Genomic DNA, 23,278 nt, shown 5'->3' on the forward strand with positions numbered 1-23,278 from the left:
GATGCCAAACAATCTGGCACGTGAACTGAGGTTGAGAAAGTGATGGAAATTTTCTTGGCCATCAGTGTGCGGGCTTCGAAGCAATGATGAGAATGAAAATGAAATACAATATTCTTCTTCTCTTCAACTTGCATCAAAGAAATCAATGTTCTGAACTTCATACTAATCAATACATTGATTTATCTGCTATCAAATGCTACCCTTACTTTCGTCGTAAAGCATTATAGTTACTGTATAAAGTGGATTTTTCGTGGCGATGTTAGGTACACCGTCACTGCAGTGACGATCATCAGTTGTTGAGAGTGATAGATCGTTGCTGCAGTGATGGTCACCAGTACCTGGGTTAACCCTCCAGATGGTATGAAACGAATTTTCGTCGCCAAAGGCCCGTCCGATTTGGCAACGACGAATATTTGTCGCCAAAGTAAACATGTACAGTTATTGAAATTTTAGGCAATTAAGGTCATAAAAATGATGTTTATTTGATATATTCTGGAACAGCATTAACTATAGTACCGATTTACTGTTCTTACTTCGATTATTGTCTTCTTTGTTTACCGTAAAACACCGTTCTCTATGACAGCTGACATGAACGTAGTACGGGTCAACCACATTGTTGTGAAACTGTAAACAAGTACCGGGTTTGTGTTTGAGGTTACGAATCCAATAGTATTTGGTGTTGTTATTATTATTGTTTTTTTAGCTTTCTTAGGTTATAGTTTTAGTTGTTCAGTATGGGTGAAAAACTTTAGAGACCGATCAAACGATCTTAGAGAGCTCGCAGGGCGGGATCTAGGGACGCTGAGTGAAAAATGAAACTATGTATATATTGTACATATGTAAATAAGGTAAGATTAAAATTTATTATTTTATTTTATTTTTGTTTTATCTGTCATACTTATATAAGTATAATAAATGCAGTCAAGAGATTATGTTTACCCACACGAACAATAATATTTATTTAAAAATGTACGCATTTTTGAAAATAAGTAAATATGGGTGCTTTTTCATACAAAGCCCTGTAACACATACGTTTTGAGGTAAAAGTTACAATAATTATATATTTTTGGAATCAGGACAAAATTTTGAATAAGTTATACATTTACAGTTTTGATGTAAAGCTTATTACTAAGCAGTTACACAACGGAATATTTACAAAAATAATGTCCAAAAAATGTTTTCTTACATTTTGTAAAAAAGAAAAAAAATATGTTTCCATGGAAACAATAAGATATTGTTATTATAATGCTCTCCATATAGTTGTGAATACATTGACATATAATAGTTTATATTTGACTAACAGTTATGAAATGTGATACATTATAAGAAACGTCTGCGAGGCTGTTAAAATAGAGCCGCCAGTACAGAGTGACACATTGCCAGTTCTAGGGTTAAGTAACAATTTTAGAATCATTGAAGAAAAATTGCACATACAGAAAAAATTGCTATTTTGCACTAAAATCCAGGCTCTACCACTGAAATACAATCACAAACTTAATTTGTTAACCACTATTAACAAAAAAATAAAATAAATAAAATTATATAACGGTAAAGTATGCAATCATCTACTAAATTACCAAATTTCAAAATCTCAAGCCCCTCTACCTGAGAACATTTTTGAAGATTTTGTGACTTGAAAATTTCACAGATTTCCATGATGAAAAACTTTTTAATCGTTTCTCAGTGAGCACTAAGAAATGAGATGAATCAAAACACAAAGTACTTAGTACTTCTAGAAATTTTGAATGAAAAAAGTGAGTTGTATTTAGATTTATAGATATAAGATGTTATAATCTTGTTGTTGTATAAGTATTTATGCAAAATTATCCAACTTAAAATAGAACAACAGTCATTGGTGACATAACCACCACAATCACAGTACATGCAGAAACAGCATGACTTTGACCTGGTGTTATCTAAAATGGATCTACAGGCATCATAATGGTTGTAATGGCCTTGGTTGCAAATAAATATATTATTTAAGAGGCAAGAAAATTGTTTACTTACGTTCAGTTCTTGATACATTTTTAGTTATGTCTGAGTAAAGTTAGAACAACTTGGAGGAATTTAAAAATAGTTTAATTAAATAGTTGTACTATTTAACAAACTATACATCGTTTCATATTTTTTTTATCATACATTTAATAATATTATTAATGTATAGACAAAACTTTTAACCTACAATTTCAAGCCCAAATTTATTATAAAACTGATTTGAATAACTGTATTTAAGGCAGTCGCAGTCATCATATAGAATGATAACAAATTAGTTATCATTTGTTATTAGTTATCATTTTAATAAGTTAGTATGCTGCACATTTTTTTTATTTGAGTTTTTGGTCAGGTAAGTTTCATCAGTAAAAGTCTTCTATTCAAGTTTTTTTTCTAATACATTTAGTTTTAAAAAAAAATATGTGATACAATAGGGCGGTGAGACCGTATGGAATAGTCGTATATAAACCCAGTTACCTACAGTTAGTTGGTTAAGTATAGGTCATGTTCTGTGTTTTTTTGTTGCTTGATTACTGTATTTGATAGTATAGAATGGGATAGGGAATACTTATTAATAGTATATAATGAAATGTTATACTTCCCATTAATGTTAATCAACTTATTAAAATGTATTATTACTTTGACTATACTACTTACCTTTATTTTTTTGTATCGTAAAATTATATTATATTAATCATTACAATATACAATAAGGAACATATTTTAGAGATGTGTTTAAGTTAGCAATTTTACTGTCCTAGAAATATTACGGTTTTACAAATTTGATTTCTGAGTTTTGTAACATTTAAAGCGCCTTTAAAATTCTTAAACATGAAAATATCCTACTAAACAAAAAGTTGTCAGAAGAGCTTTTAAACATAGCCAAATACTACTTGGAATAAACAAACTAAAATAGATGCATCCCTGATATGGTTCAATTAATTTATTCTAAGAGCAGATTTTGGCAGCCAGAACTTCCTTACAGGTCACCAGATCACAGTGAATAAATCACGCCCACAAGCTAAAGGCAAACATGCCGGGACAAACAAAACTGGTGCAATAGCTGAACAAATAGGCCCCAAGGTTTTGCTCACAGTTACAGGAGGGAAACAGGTGAAAAAATGTGCTAAGTCCAAGTCCTTCTCTATATAATGACACCCCAAGAAATTCCTACCTAGACCACACAGATCTATGTACAAACCTATAATAGTTTCTATTACTTGCAACAAACCACCAATATCAGAGTGAGGTTTCTTGTACAAGGAAATCCTCTCACATGAAGATGGCTGCACCAAGGCATGACCTCATAAAAGCACAGATAGAAGATATTTGCATTTCCGTAACAGACATATACTGGGTTATCGTCTTGGTATGTGTGCTATAAACGAGTAATATGTTGACATTCTTGAGCATTTCAAAATAAAACTCAATTTCAATTGAGTTATGAATAAGAAATTGGACAGTTTCTTGTGTAGCAATTACCTCTTCCCTCATCATGAAATGGAACTGCTCGATACTCTAGACCTACTTAGGACTTTTCCTAGATTTGAACTTATCTTCACCTCATCAAGATGTGCTCTTCTCCAATGAACACCCACACCGATTTTATAGTAAAAACTCTTGGTGAGTTCAGCCACTCAAATTTAGTAGGAAATACAAAAACATGGGGGAGGATCAGATTAGTAAAAATGTTTGGAAAAAAACAATCAATGGAGTGATCTAAATTCCCTGCGATAGCATCTCCAGACTATAATTTCACTTATCTATAGCAGGATCAACTGATATAAGACATGCTTGAGGAATGTCTTGGAAAGTTACAACCTTGGTTAGCTCTGCCCTCTGAGTCGGCCTGTGTTGGCACCAATTAAGAAATTAAAACATTGATCAGGTTAACCATCCCCAGGTGCAGATAGGCATTTGTTAAGGCAAGAGTGATCCCAATTCTCACTGCAGGAAACTGTTTTGTGGTCATTCCCACCAAAGAAATAATGGTCACTGCACCGTTATAGGATCAAAAGTTCACAGTGAAAGAATTTATTCTCAACAGGAGAAGGTAGACTCTTCCAACCTAACATCACTTTATTTCTTAGTGCAATTTAGTAATAATGTGAAGTAAAAACCTATAAATATGCATACATACATATATACACCATATGTACATATGTATATATATATATATATATATATATATATATATATATATATATATATATATATATATATATATATTAATGTAATGAAAATAACTAAAAACCCTTTAAAATTTAAAACTTTTTATTACATACACATTTGTACATACATATACAAATTCGAGATATTCAAATTCCATTAAATTCTTTCTTCATTTCTTTTGATGTTAACAACATGTACTCAAACATTCCAAAACAAGAAACAATTCAAATCCTAAAAGATAATCTAATAAAATACAGTAAACTAGATATGAATGAAATTGACGATATCTTATCATTGACAAAAGCAACTGTTAATCAAAATTATTTTCAATACAATAAGGACTTTTACAAACAAGAAGATGGGTTGGCAATGGGATCTCCTCTTTCAGGCCTTCTTGCAAATATATATATATGCAACATTTAGAAAAGAACAAAATAATGAGTGACACATAATCCATTTAAAAACAAAATAATTTATTGGTTTAGATATGTGGATGATATATTATGTCTTTTCAATGGAGATGAGAACCAGGCAGAACACTTTTTAACATTTCTCAATTCTATATCACCAACAATTAAGTTTTCTAAAGAAATCCAAAAAGTCAAAAATTAACTTTCTTGATATAAGTATTTCTAATCTTAATGGAAAGCACTCATTTGAAATTTTATAGAAAAACAACCCAAACAGATCTTCTAATACCATCATCCTCTAACCATCCTTGGAAATACAAATTAGCAGCATTTCACTCAAAGGTAAACAGAATGTTAAATATACCAATGAGTGATGAAAATAAAAATAAAGAAATAAAAAATAATAAAATACCTAGCTGTCAAAAATGGATATCAACCCCAAATTGTAGACAAAATGATTAAGAAGAAAACAAGAAAAATTAATAAAACCCAACAAAATACTACCTAATCATAATACTACAGAAATTCAAAAATATATATGTGTACCATTCAATACTAAAATTAAACAAAGCTGTTCGAAAAAACCTTTCAAAATTCAAAATTCTCCATCAGTCACCAAACAAGAAATAATACATTTAAACTTATTGAAAACAAAGTCAACCAAAATGATGACAAACAGGAATTATACAAACAATCTGGAGTATACAAAATTAACTGTAGTGACTGTGAAAGCTATTATATTGGGCAAAACTGGAAGAAATTTTAATAAAAGGTTTAAAGAACACATACAAGCTTTAAGGGGACTCGGATGGGCAAAAAATTTTTTTTGACTGAAAATTGTTTTTTTGTGATTTTCTATTCCCTGTTTCATTCTTTTTCATAAAATACTTCACTTAAGATTTTCTGATGGTTAGTTCTTTTTTTTATAGCTGTTTTTCTAAAGAATTGCCAAGAGATTTTGACGTGCAAGTACCAGAGAGCGATGGCCAATAAGGAGGCCTATGATCATAAAGATCATTTCCACCTGCCTAAAGTGGTTAATGGGCAAAATAAAACCATTATTTAGGAACTTGGCTTCACCAGACCTTCTAAGGAAATGTTTACACGGAGGTACACAAAACCCCAATGAATCCGTCAACAAACATAATTTGGTCTCGACTTCCTAAAAATACATTTATGCTAAGGTCAACCCTTGAACTAGGTGTATATGAGGCTGTTGCTTGCTTCAATCAAGGTAATATTGTGAGATGTTTATCTTTAACAATTAGGCTACAAGCCTGGCAACAATTTGGTCAGACAAATGAAACAGAAAGATGAGATCCGAATCCGACAAGCAAAAAAATGCCATCGAGGAATTAGAAAAGAAGTGCCGGCAGAGGGCAAAATTAACCAAAATTTAAGACTGGAAGAGTAGCTTGAGGAAGAAGAGGATCCAGATAATCCAGCATATGCCCCTGGACACTATTAACTGTAGTTTGTTTTTGTATTTTTTATAGAGTTGGTTACAATGAACTTCAAATGCGTTTTCTGTAAAACTATGTTTTTTGTTCGATAGGTACACTTTCTCTCAAGAACTATTATAGGTAGCCTGTTGATTCTTTTTTTAATTTGTTCCCTAAGTAATAATCTGCATTTTGAATACATATTATTGCCTTATGTTCAGTACTTAATTTTATAACATCAGAGTAAAATTGTAATTTTTTATGATATTTTTTGCATAAAAAGAAAAAAAATGTCACACGTTTATATGAAAAGATTTTTTATAACCCTGTATTCAAAATGTTAAGAAAAGTACAAGGAGCAGAATAAAAAAAGAATTAACTGGCTACCATTTATAGCTTTTAAGATAATGGTACCTAAAATTCATCAAATTAAACATTGCGGGGATAGGCCCATCCGACTCCCCTTAAAAACAAATAACATGACTACAATAAAATCAAATTTTGCTGAACACCTATTGGAGACTGACCATAACTACACAAACATTGAAAAAGAACATGGAAATTTTAGATATCGAAAGGAAAGGAGAGAAGTTAAACACAAAAGAAAGAATTACACATTTATCTAAATTATAATAAAAGATCCTCATAACATTTTAAATAGTAATCTGAAAAATAAGACAAATCCAATTTTTTGAAAAAATTAAAATATTAAATACAGATTACTAATAAGAAAATTACAACTATGTCATTTAAATTTAACATATGTTTTAAAAGGTCCACATGTGTATATCTCATTGTTTATTATTTATTTATTTATTTAGAGGTTAATGTACACTGAAGATGGTTAAAAACCGAAACACGTGTATGTAATAAAAAAGTTTTAATTTAAAGGGTTTTAGTTATTTTCATTACATTAATATAAATAGATAACCCTATAAAGTGGAGTTAATAACATAATATATATATATATATATATTTCAATAAACGAATCACAAAAAGTACTTGCTCTGCCGGGAGTCGAACTCGGATCTCTCACTTGACGGGTGAATGTGCTACCATTACACCACAGAGCGCTTACTTTTTCCGATTCAATTATTTTGTATTTGGCCGTATCTGTCACATATGCGTTTAAATAAGCAAACTAAAATATGATCGGAAGACCAAATACCTGTCATCTATATTGAAATTAAATAAGGCAATTGCCATTTATACAATTTAATGTAAATAAAAGTAGTTTGACAGGTATTTGGTCTTCCGATCATATGTTAGTTTGCTTATTTAAACGCATATGTGACAGATACGGCCAAATACAAAATAATTGAAGAACCGGAAAAAGTAAGCGCTCTGTGGTGTAATGGTAGCACATTCACCCGGCAAGTGAGAGATCCGGGTTCGACTCCCGGCGGAGCAAGTACTTTTTGTGATTCAATGTTTATTGAAATTAAATAAGGCAATTGCCATTTATACAATTTAATGTATATATATATATATATATACATCATATGTTAATAAAACTAATTTTGAATTAAAAAAAAGAGTAAATAATTTTGCTTAATACAAGGAATACAAAGTTATAAACTAAATTTGTAGTTAAATGTTTAATGTTATAAATTAAAATTGTAAAATGTAATTTATACATACTGCTATCCATATCTTAAATTTAGACCATCCGGATGTTTAGTTTGTAGCACCCTCTGATGAGCTATTTCTAAATAATTCATTTTAAGTTTATTGGGGTTCTGAATTTTGTTAATACTTTTTAGAGAAAAGCATTCATAGAATTTTTTGTTATGCTCCATTGCATGGGCCGAATTAGGATTGGATTTATATATATATATATATATATATATATATATATATATATTGGTAATTGTTTAAAACTACACTTTTTCACTGTAAACCACCTTATATATACACACATTAGCTGTTCAATTGTGCGAGGAGCTGCAATCAAGACAGCAACCATCTAACTTCACTGAAATAATTATTTGGAAAGTATCGTTCATAACCAGATGTGGTTGGTACTATTTGAAAGAGCATAAAAAATCTTGTATTTGTCAATTAAAGGAGTTTTTTTTATTAAAAAAATGTTTTAGTTACATATTTGGTCTGCCAAACCAACTGCAAACTTCTGAACTGTGTGTGCGTGTGTGTGTGTGTGTGTAATTTCAATAAACATTGAATCACTAAAAGCACTTGCTCCGCCGGGACTTGGACCTGGATCTCTCACTTGCTGGGCGAATGTGCTACCATTACACCACAGAGCCCTTACTTTTTACAATTCAATTATTTTGTATTTGGCCATATCTGTCACATATGCATTTAAATAACCAAACTAACATATAATCGGAAGACCAAATACCTATCAAACGACTTCTTTTACATTAATTAAATTTGTATCAATGGCAATAGCTGAATTTAATTTAAATAAATATTGAATCACAAAAAGTAGTTGCTCCGCCAGGACTCCAGCCTGGATCTCTCACTTGCCGGGTGAATGTGCCACCATTACATCACAGAGCCCTTACTTTTTACAATTCAATTATGTATGTATATATATGTGTGTGTGTGTGTCATATATTTATAAATAAATATATATATATATATATATATATATACAGGGTGTAATATTATGTCTGGAAACACCCAAATATATCATTTAATAATTTAAATATAAATTTGAAACCTCTTACAATCGTGATAGAGATTGGGCATCTACTTTTTGGAACAATTTTTTGTTATGTCACACCCAACGGGGGACGTCCTGCCGAGGGTATCGTGAATATTCTTAATGGAAGCCTATACCTTGTGATACATAATTTTAAAGGTAATAGCTTACTGAATTGAATGCCACAAACCGCATCTCAAGGGAATTTATTCTATCAGAAAATAGAGAGCATTTTTAGTATTGAAAAATTTACTGATGTTCAACAATGTAATTTTAACATGGTTCTTGCCACAAAATGTGTTACACTAATTTTTTAGCATTTTTTTTAAATGTTCAATGAAATAAAACAAAAATTTCATTTTAAGCTGGTTCTTATTAGCACAAATTTGCCAGTTTTTATTACAGTACAATTATGGAAATAACTTATGTTATTGATTTCTTATTACAAATTAAAAAATAATGTATGCTGTTTAGAAAAGTCTTACAACAAACGTTTTACCTGCATTTGGTGTCAAAGCAATTGTTCGAACTGTGTTCCTTCTACGGTTTGACAATGAGCCAATCTTGTGTAAAATGATTCGACAGAGTTGCCTAACATTTCTTCAGTTATCAAAGCAATCTCCTCTATAATCCTGTTTCTTAGGTCTTCCAAATTATGAGGCTTTCTTCTATAAACATTGGATTTTAAATGACCCCATAGGAATAATCGATTGGTGACAAATCCGGAGATCTTGGAGGCCATTCGATTTTCTCCTCTTCGGCCAATCCATTTATGAGGAAACCTTAAATCCAAATACTCTCTTACCTGTCTCCCATAATGGGGTGGAGCACCATCCTGCTGAAACCATACATTATCAAAGTATTCTCCTGATGCAATTTGAATAGCTGGGATTATTTTCATTTTGGAGCATATTGTAGTAAAGTTCGGCATTTAAATTTCCATTGATGAAAAAGGGTCCAACAATTTTGTTACCTAAAATTCCACACCATACGTTCAGTTTTTGTGGTTGCTGTGAATGGGACTCAGTAATCGAATGTGGGTTTTCACTAGCCCAGTAAAGGCAATTGTGCCTGTTAACATTGCCATTTAGGAAAAAAAGTTGCCTCATCAGAAAATAGTATGTTGGTCAGAAAATCTCTATTTTCATCACATTTGCGCATCACAAGTTCACAAAAACTCAACTCTTCTGTCGTAATCATCCTCACTTAACTGTTGGACTAAATGAACTTTAAATGGTTTGTATTTATTAATTTTCAAAATCTTACTCACAGACATAGGGTGCATATCATGTTGCTGTGCAGCTTTTCTGAGCGATGTATGTGGGTCTTCAATAAATGTTTGCAAAACATCTAGTGCATGTTCTTCATCTGTTGCAGATTGTATCCTACCCGACTTTGGCCGATTACGTACAATCCCTGTCATTTCAAAACGCTCATAGTTTTTGATATTGTTGAAACACTTATGGGATTCCTTTCTGGGGAAAGTGTCATTAAACAAATTACAAACTTCTCGATAAGATCTTTGACGATCGCCATATCCTCGCATCATCAACAGAGTAATTCGTTCTCTTTCAGACAATTCCATTAAAATGCCAAATAAAAACTGAAACTACTGTTAATTAGATAACTTGTTGACAGCAATGCTTCAGAGGACACTGATTAACTCGACAGGAATGATATGACCTTTGTCCATTTGTAATTCCCAAGCTTAGACCTGTCTAGTGAAAGCTCCATGCTCAACAAACTGAAACCTGTAGACCAGATGATTAATAACACAAATAATGTTTCTCATAGGCTAGTGACCTTTGTCTCTTTAAACCTTCATGCTGACTGGAAAACACCAAGTACAGATTCATAAGTAATCAGAGAAAGTGACTCATAAGTTTTATTCATTGTAATAAAAACTGGTAAATTTGTACTAATGAAACCAGCTTAAAAATAAATTGTTTATTTTATTTTAATTGAACATTTAAAAAATGCTAAAAAATTAGTGTAAACACATTTTGTGGCAAGAACCATGTTAAAATTACATTGTTGAACATCAGTAAAATTTTCAATACTAAAAATGCTCTATTTTCTGATAGAATAATTCCTTTGAGATGCGGTTTGTGGCATTCAATTCAGTAAGCTATTACCTTTAAAATGATGTATCACAAGGTATAGGCTTCCATTAAGAATATTCACGATACCCTCGGCAGGACGTCCCCCGTTAGTGTGACATAACAAAACATTGTTCCAAAAAGTAGATGCCCAATCTCTATCACGATTGTAAGAGGTTTCAAATTTATATTTAAATTATTAAAGGATATATTTGGGTGTTTCCAGACATAATATACACCCTGTATATATATATATATATATATATATATATATATATATATATATATATATATATATATATCAAACGTACTTAAAACAGATGATGGCATTCATAAAACACATCTGTTCATTTTATATATTTATGCCAAATATTAACAAAAGAACTCTGGTTTACAGCTACGTATTGAGGTTAAAGAATTTGAACAGCTGATGATTTGTAGCACCCGATTCTCAGTCTTTTTGTCTGCCATTACTCATGTTCTGCCATTCTGCACCGTACGTTACGTTACATGCAATCCGTGTTTTATAACTGTGAATGTTGTGATATTAATTAGTTAGTGTTGTTTTTAAATAAATGAGTGAACAGTTTTTAATTTCTAATCAAATGAGATTTTTGTGCTTCAAATCATGTTATTTATTGGTTTCATTTCTTTACTTATTTATTTAAAATTTTTTACAATGAATTTCACATATACTCAGAAATGTTTATAGATTTTTTTTATTTGCTTACTAATTTTATAAACAATACAGTAAAATAATTATGTCAATAATTTTGTTTAGAATTTGTATATTTTTGATACAAATTTCCAAAAATATATTTATAGAAATTAAGATACATGTTTTATACATTTTCTTTTTAATGAATGTCATATTTTACATGTTCTTATATTGTTCTAAATAAATAAAATATACTAGTTTACTGTATGAAGCCAAAAGTAAAATAATCTGTTATTGTTACAATTTATTTTACATTTCTTTCATGAATAATTCAAAACAAAATTACGTAGAAGACTGTTACTTAACATTATGTATTCTTTATGCCTTTATTTTTTATTTGTGTATATATTATTTTTGTTAGAAACAAAAATATTACTCTTTAATTCCAGGACTATTTTTAAGATGTTAAGCTAGAAACTACATCCCAAAACAATCTGTTAATTTCTTGATAGCCAGGCTCCCCTACCTGGTTTCATATGCGGGCTGTACTTCATGAGGATTTCTTCTATCAGACCAGAAAAATAGAATTCGATCGAATAAGGGTTCAATATCTGCCACTTGATCTTGCCATCCTTCTGGGAAGATTCTCAGTAATCCTCCATTACGCTGCACAACAAAAATTAATTCAATAAACTTACAGGAAACTGAATGAACAATTTTAAAACTAACCTTTTTAGATAAAGAAATGAATTAAAAAATTGTTTAGCTGATTATAAATTTATTTAACTTAGTGTATGTAAGATTTTACAAGTAACAATAATTTGAAAATGATACTCCTATTTCCAATTTTTATGAACACAATCTAACCAGCTTTATTTTCATAAATCAGCCCATTACAATCAATAAAACTTTTATATTGCAGTACATCACTTTTTAAAATTTTATTTTTATTCATTCCACATTACAAATAAGCATCTAATGATTAATAGTGCAGTCATTGAAGCGAAAAATACGGTCTACCTCCGAATTTTTTTACTGTGAACCGATTTTGCATGAAATTTTGGAATTAGGGCTCATCTTAACCCTTAACTTCAAAAGTGAAAATGATCTGAACTCCGCCTATTATTTTTAAGGGGTGTAAAACAACCCCTTAATGGAAAAAATCGACATTGAGCCATTTTAATCGCTAGAAAACATGTTTAATAGTAAGTGGTGAAATTTTAAAGTGTTTTATAACACAATTACCTCATATTAAAATCATTTTCAACCCCTTGAACATCTTACAACCCTTGCAAACAACCCTAAATTGAAAAAAATCACAAAAAAATACTTTGGTGTGGTATAAAAAAGATGTAAGTATAGAGTTAGTAAGATTTTATATTTTCTATAATAATTATCAAATTTTTAACCCCCCTTTCACCCTTGAAAACTACCCCTTGATAAAAAAAATTGTTAAAAATTTTTTTTTTTATAAAATGAAAAGGATTTAAATATTATTCCCACACTCTCTCGAAAATGATTATCATATTCTTAAGCTTTTCTACCCTTAAAAACTACCCCTAAATTAAAACATTAAATATATATGATTACATATTATTTAACAATAATTTAATTTAGAGTATTAATTTACAAATTATACAAAATTTACTCAAATGTGTTATATATACATATAAGAAAGTTGGTATGTATTCATGCCTACGTTTCCAAAATATATGAGCCATATTATGTATATATACACATTACAATAGTTTTGGGGTCTCTATTATACTGCGTACTTTCACATTGCTCCAAGTATTCACAGTCCGAGATTTTCAGTTACTAAGTAGAAAAAAATATCATAAGTTTTTTTGACCATAACTCCTTCAATTTTCATGCTATCACAATTTATAAAAAACCATTGTAAAGTTAATTAAGAGAGCTACAACATCCTTTATTGCAATATATAGTAAAAAAACCTTTTTCTCAAACAATGAAGGGTTAAAGGGCTTAAGAGAGGCTGTGATTGCGCTGCCACGCGCTCTTTACACAATCATATTTCCGTCAATTTTTGTTTTACAGAAAAAATCAAAAAAAATCCAATTGTTTGTCAGAAAATATACCTACATTTTTCATACCTACACTTTTATTCGAGTATGTGTCATCATTTTTGAGATATTATGAAAAAAGGTGGTTTTTTTTAAATTTGAAATTTTTTTTAATCGTGACTTTTTTTTGAAAAATATGTGTCCTGAAGCAGCCAAACTGATACAATTCTATTAACCTCTTCATAATAAAGTTGATTCTAGGACGGAATACAATTAATTTTAATTTTGGTGAAATGGCACTATGAAACCCATTGATTTAAAAGAAAAAACATTAGATGCTCCTCTTATTTGCAATACAGCTCACTTATTTTACGTGCAAAAAGACTTTTAATAGTGCTCATTTTAAAGCTTATTTCAAGCACTATAAAATTCTTTTTTTAGAATGCCTAAAATGCATCTGCTCGCCCCTAGATGGCATTGACCACATCGATTAAATTTCAGACAAAATAAACAACGGCTTGATTTTTAATATCTAGCTAAATATTGCACTTAGAATACTTTATAAAAAACAAAATTGTTCATTGTTTTATCTGCTACAATTGTGTTCCTTATAAAATTTTCGATAAAACGTATATTTTTGGAGATATTTGCTAAAAACCGATGAAAAACGTGAAACAATTGCGAATTTTCAATTGCCAATAACTTGAAAAGTATTAGATTTTTCAAAAAACGTTATAGATGATTTTTTACTTAAAATTAGGCCTTCTATCGATATCCGAGGTTATTTTGAAAAAAATAAATTCACTCCCGAGAAGGGGTGGCAACCACCCCCCAGGGTGGTTGCGGAGTTCAAATCATTTTCAACTTTTGAAGTTAAGGGTAAGATGAACCTAATTCCAAAATTTTATGCAATTCGGTTCACAGTAAAAAAATTCGGACCAACAATACTTCAATGACTGCACTATAACCACAGAATTAAAATTTGATTACATGAGGGGTTATGAATAGTAATTTATAAGGTGTGATAAAAAATACGGTGAATAATTTTTTATTTCAAAAAGTAATAAACTTACATTGAATTCAATTGAACCTCCTTCAAAGTACTGTCCTTGGCTGGCAATGCAATTATTCTAATGTTTAATGCATAACTGGAAAAGTTTCTGGAAGGCTTTTTTCTGAAGGGGTTTCGGCTGCTCAGTCTTGGCCCACTCAATGTCAGGAATGGTTTAAAAGTTTTTTTTTAAGAACAGTTTTAATTTTTGGAAAGACCCAGAAGTCTCATGGTGTTAAATTGGGTGAGAATGTCGGATGTGGACACAAAGGAACACTTTTTTTCTGCTAAAAACTCACGAGGTGTGAGGTGTGACATGGAGCACTACCATAATGAAGAAAAAAAAGCCATTCGCCCATTTTTCTGGTCTCTTTCTTCGCATGTCGTTTCGCAAATGTTGCATTACGCCCTTATAAAATTCAAGAGTTCACAGTTGTTTCTCTTGGAACAAACTCTAATATCGCACTATGCCCTTATTATCGAGAAAAAAACACTGAGCATGACCCTGATGTTGTAACAGGTCAAATTACGACATTTGAATATTCGCGGGAATTGGCAGACTGTGACGTCAGTGAATCGGCAGACTGTGACGTCAGTGAATCACATGTTGTCGGAATTGAGATTTATTTAATTAATAACGAAGAAATATATTAAACTTTATACAGGAAAAGATTTAATTAATTAAAATGAAGTAAAAATAACCAAAATTCGTGTTTTACAAAAGTACTAAATAGAATTACGCAGAAAAGCCAATTGTGGGATAAATGACTTGTATATTGATGACGTCATAAAGCACATGTTGCTAAAAATTTAAATAAAATGCTTTGAAAAAATAATAAAAAGAAAATAGAAAGACTTAAATTGATTAATTATAGTGAACGTGATAAATTTCGACAATTATAAGAAAATAATCAAATTATATTTAATCGTGAAGACGGATTTGATTTGAACGGGAGAGGGGATGAGTATTGTTTTGAATCGGTATGTGTAGTTTTATACGGAGATTCCTTCTTCTTTTTCTAGACTTGAAGCAAGGAGGTTGTGTTCATGTAGATCCTTCTGGGATAGTAGTGATGAAATTAATAGGAAACTGTATTATGGTGTATTGAAATTTTAATGAAGGATGGGATATTATGTTAGATTCTTAAGTTATCAAAGCAAGGTGAGTGGAATTATATGTGTATGGACAGTGTAATATGGAATAAATTAACGTCAAGGTCATTTGGTTTGACTTTTATTTGAGTATCCCATTTATAAAGAAGTGTGATAGGAACTTTAATGGAGTGATATTGAATTTTTTAACCACTACTCAACCTATTTAAAAACCTGAGATAGATATAGACTTTTTGTTGGTGACAACACCACAGACATTCAAATTTGATAGTAATTTGGTATTAACTTGGAATAGTATGAGTTAGCCAACACGAAGTAATTTACATAACCAATGAGAGGGAGCACATTTTGAATAGTGATTGGGAGAGGATTGGGACAGCAAACTGTTTATCTGGAAGGTGGCAGAGTTTCAAGCAGTACCAAGGGGACGCAGCTAGCTTTGGGCAGATTTTGAGCAAGATGGCGACCAACGCCATCCGGAGCAAAATGGTACAGCAACGTGGGACTCGTAACAAAATGGCGCACAACTACATGGGGCGTCAACAACACTAAAAAAAAAAAACCGATACGCAGCAAATTGGCGCCCAACGTGGGGCTGACACGCAGCAAATTACCGCAGCCAACGTGGGGCAGATCTTCAGCAAATTGACGCAGCCAACGTGAGGCAGATCCGCAGCAATGTTTCAAATTTGACTGACGTGCATTTTTAGAACGAAGAGATGCACTGTTTTCCCATTGAAAATACTACATTTTGGTCTATGGGTCATATTCATAGACCCAACTTTCATTTCCAGTTACAATTTTGGCCATGAAAGTACGGATCTGCTTCAAGACTCTGCAGACTGATGCACGATTTTCCTTCTGTTAATCACTCAAAAGTCTAGGATCAAATTTTGCACTCACTCGTCATATTTGTAAATTATTGGTTAAAATACTTTGAACGGAACCATAAAAAATGTTACAGATTCGATAATAGTCATTCACCTGCTTGAATGAACCATTGTTTCTATTTTTTCACATTTTCATCTATCTTTGAGTATAATGGACATCCCGAATGCTGCTTGTTTTCAACCGACTCAAAACACTGAGTGAGTCATAACACTTGTATACAGTCTTCAGAGTTATCACATAACAATTTATGTGTTTCTTTTGCAATCTTTTGCCACTTAAAACAAAACTTAATGTTAATACGTTGTTCAAAATCTGTGATGCGTGACAGACACAATAACCACAACCTCATTCTAGCAGCTCTGGCACTCGACTGATGAGCTCCAGCATGTTGAAACCTGTCATTACCTGTCTCAATAGATCACGCTACAAGGCAAATTATACCATATGAATGTAACGTCAGTAGTTGCTACTATAAAATTTCATTCACTGTATTTTTTTATCACACCTCATATACAATTAATATTAAAAGTATTTTATTTTATATTTCATTTTTGACACCAATGCATTCATTTTAATATTTTATTTTAATCAATTATGTCTGATATGTTTTGTAAATTACGGTCCATTACCATGCAAAATAGCTAATGGGAAGATAAACTTGACAGATAATTAAGCAACAGAGAACATGACAAGATTAGACCAAGTAGTGTGGAACTTAGTAGGTGGCAAAACCAAACTGAATGATATTAAATGTGATGTTAAGCATTTGGCTCTTCCTTATTCCATGTCAAAAACACATTGGTACTATGCAAGAATAGTATTACATTCACCATTTCAGAATAATAAAACAATGAATGGTTCATACCAAACTTTCTAAATATTAGTAGGCAACATCTGTTTATTTTAAAACATTATTAGTAATAAATTTTAGACCTTAAAAAAGGTTTTGTGTAAACACTTTATAAAAATAGCTTATTTATTTATTGTATAAATTATTCATGAAGTATGATAAACTAAATCATGCAACCTACAATGAGTATTTGTTTTATTTGTTAGTTACAGTTTGCGCAAGTTCCAGGTTGCTGATTGTTTTCATGGAACATATTTTGTGGTCATTACACTTAGATAACAATGAATACACCTTTACTTCTATTGGGAGCGTCGATATACTCTACACACAAATATAGCTTAAAAATACTAGAAGTAATCTCTACATGGATGTCTCATTCAGCATTCAACTAGTAAATAGCACTCCTAGACATTCCCTCTCTATTGTGACCAACATTATTGACAATAGCTTAGAAAATTAGAAATAATCCTTTTCACCTGGATGTCTCATTCAGCAATCAACTAGAAAATAGCACTCCTAAACATTCCCTCCCTATTGGGACTGTCAATGTTATTGAAAATAGCTTAGAAACCCTAGAAATAGCCATCTTTACCTGGATGACTCATATACCATTTAACTAGTAAATAGCAGTAATACTCCTTGCATCTCTATTGGGACTTCCACTTTGTTAACAACAGGTTAGAAAATTGGAAATAATCCTTGTCACCTGATGCCTCATTCATCATTCAACAAGTAAATAGCACTCCTAAGCATTCCTTCTATATTGGAACTGTCAATGTTATTGACAATAGCTTAGAAATACTAGAAATAGCCATCTCTACCTGGATGTCTCACTTATCATCCTACTAGTAAATAGCAGTCATATTCCTTCCATCTCTATTGGGACTTTAACACTATTGACAATAGCTTAAAAATACTGGAAATAATCCTTCTCATCTATATGTCCAGAACTAATAAAATACCAGACTGCTTTCTATCTCTATTGGGACTGTCTACATTTTTGAAAAAAAAAAAAAAAAAAAAAAAAAAACATAATCCAATTATACGAGGTGTGGCTATTAATTATTAATTTAATTTATTAATTTATTTTAATTTTATACATAATAACTTATTGCTACCTGGAATATGCATTCCTTCTCTATCCCTACAATGAATGCTCCATACGAATTTTCCATTGTTAGAAACATCTGCTGTCAACTCCTTCACAAATCCATGGAGATATATATATATATATATATATATATACATATAAACAATCATAATTGCTTTAAATTTTGACTTGCTCAATTGAGCTTTTTTAGCTCTTGGTGAAGTTGGGCTCTTCCAGTGCATTGGTACTTTGTTTCCAGATCATAAGTAAAAAACAACATTTCATCACATGTTATGGTTTCCAAAAAATCTGGGTCATTTTCAATCACGTACAAACGGTTTAGTGAGCTTCTTATTCAAACATTAGAATTTTAGGCACCATTTTAGCACACATGTGTTGCATATTAAAATTGTCATGTAAAATTTGCGGTACACATTCTAAATCAATACTGTGCCTAAAGCGTGAATACTTAATTGATGGTCAGATCAAATCATATTACAAATTTTCATCAGTTTTTGATGTTTAAAGGCAACCTGGTCATGAATTATCTTCTCTGTCATCTTTAAAATGTTTAAAACTTTCAAAAACACGTGCTCGCGATAAGTATTTACTGCCATACACTTCTTTCAGTAAATTAGAAGTTTCAGTAACAGTTCTTCTAAGTTCAGAGTGAAATTTCACAATAATTCTTTGCTCTACTATTAGTAACCATCAACAATAACATGAACGTAGGCTCTGACTTAGTTCTTTGTTTGAAGTTTATTTTTGATGATGGAAGGACTATTTTTTCCGGACATTTGCAATCGTTCAGTGAAACAAAAAAATCAGTAACACTACGTTTCGAGATCTGCAATCTGATCTCTTCTTGAGGTAAATAACTAACCTAATACATAATTACAAACTAGGTTAAAATAAACAAATCATACCAAAGCGTTGTGGCACGCCCAAGTCAGGAATCACAACCACCATGTTGTTTGTCAACTTCACTAACTATAAAACATGCACTTAATAAAAAACTACACACAACACTAATCATTAAAACTGAACTACAGAATACAGGTCACAATACGTCTGCATTCGTCTACGAACCACCTACGACTGACCAGAGGCCAATGGAAAATGGCAATCGTCACGGCAGAAAGAAACAAGATGGCGGAAATAAAAAGAAGCGAGACTAGCTGCATACTTAAGAGAAAGGTTCACACTAAACAGCTGTTGATTAATCGCGGTTGACGCATGCCTCCATGATCTGCAGCAGTGTCAGTCTTGTTATTTAACCCTTTAAGTGCTGCAGAGTTTTGCTATATGGTATGCATAAAATGCCGAGCGAAAATGCCTGATTCTGCAAGGGTCTGGTTAAAAATTTCATAACAAATTTATTTATTGGTATAATGTCTTGGGTTTTTGTTTTTTTTTTTTTAGATAAATATATTTTCTTTATACATATAATACATTGATCACTTATTTAACGTTATTATACGAATAAGAAAAATCATTAACAAAAACTTTATGAGCAAAAACATTTAGTTTTTTATTTTTACAAAACTTAGTGCTATTGAAATATTTTATTTTTTCACTTTTAGTTATTCTATCTTATACTCCATTTAATTCTTTACAAAAAGACATATAAACGTTTTTTTATACTTATAAATAAAGTTTGGAAAATAAATATAAAAATATGAACCACTGCAAAACTAGAAATTTTCTAACCTAACCTAACACTCTGTGTATTGTCTACACTTTTACGACTCATTGTTTATAAATATCACTGAACAAACACATAAAACGTAAAAACTATACAAAGGTATTTAGTAAAGTACTAGATGCTTACGATCGCCGTAACTCGCGGCCAAGTCATTGTTCTACTTACACACAGACTAGAACAACATACACAAACGAAATAATTTAAAGATACTAACACTAAAAACCCATTTACACTTAAAAACTTTCAATACCATTTGTGAAATAAACAGCAGCGCAAACAAAACACGTGACGGCTCGTCCGCATAGCGGTCGATTCTAATCTCGACTGACGCGCTCACTTTACAACCGCTGTAAAAATCAGAATCTAACCAGAATGCAACAAAACCTACATCAAAAGTTACGTTGAAGCCTTTGGAATGCGTATGTATAGTCATTGAGCCAATTTAGATAAATACTGTATAAAATATAAGCGTTACTGCAGAAGTTGCCAACAGCGATTCTGGCATTTCTTGCATATAATGCGGGATCGCTCACAGCGATGCTCCGGCACTCAAAGGGTTAATAGCCACACCTCACATTTCTATCATCTAACTTTTCAGGTCATATCAAGTTGAAACATTTTTAATACAAAAATTAAAATTTTGATTGAGATATTCACTTACTGTAGTTTTGTTTAACATTAGCTGACTGAAGATGGCTGCTATCCACACTGATGCTGAAATATCTTGAAATTTTAATTGGGCTAGTAATGTTTTAATGCAATGTAAACTAGAAAATTTGCATAATAGTGATGGCACAGAAATACTGGAATCTTACCTGGATGTCCCAATCAGCATTCAGGTAGTAAATAGCAGTGATACACCTTCCGTCTCTATTGGGGTTGTCAACATGTTTGACATAATGAGTGCCATGGCCAGGATAACAAGCAACCATTGCCTAAAAGTAAAAAGTATGAATTTAGTTATCAAAATGTTGTACATAAATTTTATTTGAACGACTTATTAATGTTTTATAATGATTTTGTGTGTTTATAAATACAATATTCTTATTGTAACCTATTATAGCATCAAGAGTGTTAGCTAAATATAGCTAATGTTCTTTTTCTTTACATTCTAACCTTCTGAGTGTTATTAACTTTACATAGACATTATACTCATGACAAATTTTATTTCTACAAAAAATTAGTCATGATATCAACAAGAAAATTAATTGATAGAATATTTCAATGCAACCGTTGAAATCGACAATGGCAGTCCAATTTTGCTATCCAAATTTATATTTTTAATTGTCACTATATTTAATCTTTCCTGTAAATTTAGTCACTTTGAGATACCAATGATGACCCAGTAAAAATTTAACTTTCTCCATATATATATATATATATATATATATATATATATATATATATATATATATATATATATATATACAGTGTCCCAAAACTCTATGGACAAAAATATAGCAAAAATATATTGTTACTTCGGTCCAAACAAACGCATTTTATCTTATGAACATGGGGGCTAAGTTTCCCATCTATATATAAAAGAAAGTCATGTTAGTTACACTATTTATAACTCGAGAACGGTTGGACCGATTTTGATGATTTTTGTGTGTTTGGAATTGTCTTTGTCGGGAATAGGATAACAAGTATTAAAATATCATAAAAGTTCACAGGATTCCACCCCACTGGTCTCTAAAAGTTACGGAAATACCTGTAAGAAATGCATTGCAGCAAACATATGTTATTAAGTGAAAGAGCCTGTTCAAATTTAATCAGCTGTTCTTTGTAAACATATATAATGTGACAAAAGAAATATATGTTTATATCTTTTAATTACCATTTTAAATTTCTTTACATTTATAGTTTGAAAGCATAGAGTAAGCTTAAGAGAAACAGCAAATTTTGTTTCAACTGTTTCTGCAATCACTGTTAAGTATAGACTTTACTATCCAGATAATACAATTCAAATTTTAATTTTTTGCAATTCAAAGCAATTATCTCTGCATCTCCAAGTCAGATATGTACATTATTTGCTATCATCATTTCGACATGCTTTCCATCTAACCCATCTAACCTGTGGCACAAATACAAGGATGATATGGCGGAAGATATTTTTCATCAAATTCGTGTCAGTTCAAGAAATTCCGATCTTGAAATGAATGAGGAGATACATAATCGGGCCTTGCTCTTGATCGAAGACATGTGTTATCTCATGTGCGGTAGTTTATTAGTTAGGTTAGGAATGCCAGTGCCAAATCGTGAAATGAATGAAGCATTTAATTGAGAATTGGAACGGGAACATGAATATGATCACCAGGAATTAGATTTAGTAGTTCAAACGAATGTACCCCTGATGAATCCCCAACAAAAGGAAGTTTATGATACATTAATGAAGGCAATTGATGATGGAAACGGTTTATATTTCCTGGATGCCCCGGTGGAACTGGTAAGACATTCCTCATGTCAGTAGTTTTAGCCACTGTTCGTGCAAGATCCAACATTGCGGTTGCAGTTGCTTCTTCTGGAATAGCAGCCATATTGCTAGAATGTTGTCGTACGGCACATTCTGCATTAAAATTGCCGTTAAATCTTCAATCTATTGAAGAACCAACATGCAACATTACAAAGCGCTCCGCTATGGCCAAAGATTTATCAGAATCGAAGATCATCATCTGGGACGAATGCACAATGGCGCATGAACGTGCATTGGAAGCACTTAACCGAACATTGCAAGATCTACGTAATCACTCGAGATGTTTTGGAGGCGCAATGATTTTACTGTCTGGCAATTTCTGCCAAACATTGCCAGTAATTCTCAGATTGACTGCTACCGACATAATAAACGCTTGCCTCAAATCACCGGCTATGGGGCTATGTTAAGAAACTTCAGCTGACAACAAACATGAGAGTTGCATTGCTAAATGATACATCTGTTGAAGATTTCTCTGAGCAATTGCTGACTATCGGTAATGGTAGAGTACCTGTCAACGAATCGAGCGGATTGAATTCATTTCCTCAGAATTTCTGTAACTTTGTCTCATCGAAAGACGAACTCATCAACAAAGTATTCCCAAACATCATTACTAACCTCAAAAATAATGAATGGTTGAGTG

General features: G+C 31.5%; 1 protein-coding gene across 1 annotated transcript in view; it reads right to left on the bottom strand.

Annotated features, from left to right (window-relative positions):
• The window catches only part of LOC124371400 (egl nine homolog 1-like), a 41,665-nt gene that overhangs the window by 3,390 nt on the left and 14,997 nt on the right, over positions 1-23,278 (bottom strand). The window contains exons 2-3 of the mRNA XM_046829731.1: positions 20,981-21,100; positions 11,968-12,107 (exon numbers count right to left, since the gene is read on the bottom strand). Coding sequence (XP_046685687.1) covers positions 11,968-12,107; positions 20,981-21,100 — 260 coding nt within the window. The remainder of the gene's footprint in view (positions 1-11,967; positions 12,108-20,980; positions 21,101-23,278) is intronic.

Source organism: Homalodisca vitripennis, unplaced genomic scaffold (assembly GCF_021130785.1).
Source record: "Homalodisca vitripennis isolate AUS2020 unplaced genomic scaffold, UT_GWSS_2.1 ScUCBcl_1313;HRSCAF=4776, whole genome shotgun sequence".
Lineage (NCBI taxonomy): Eukaryota > Metazoa > Arthropoda > Insecta > Hemiptera > Cicadellidae > Homalodisca > Homalodisca vitripennis.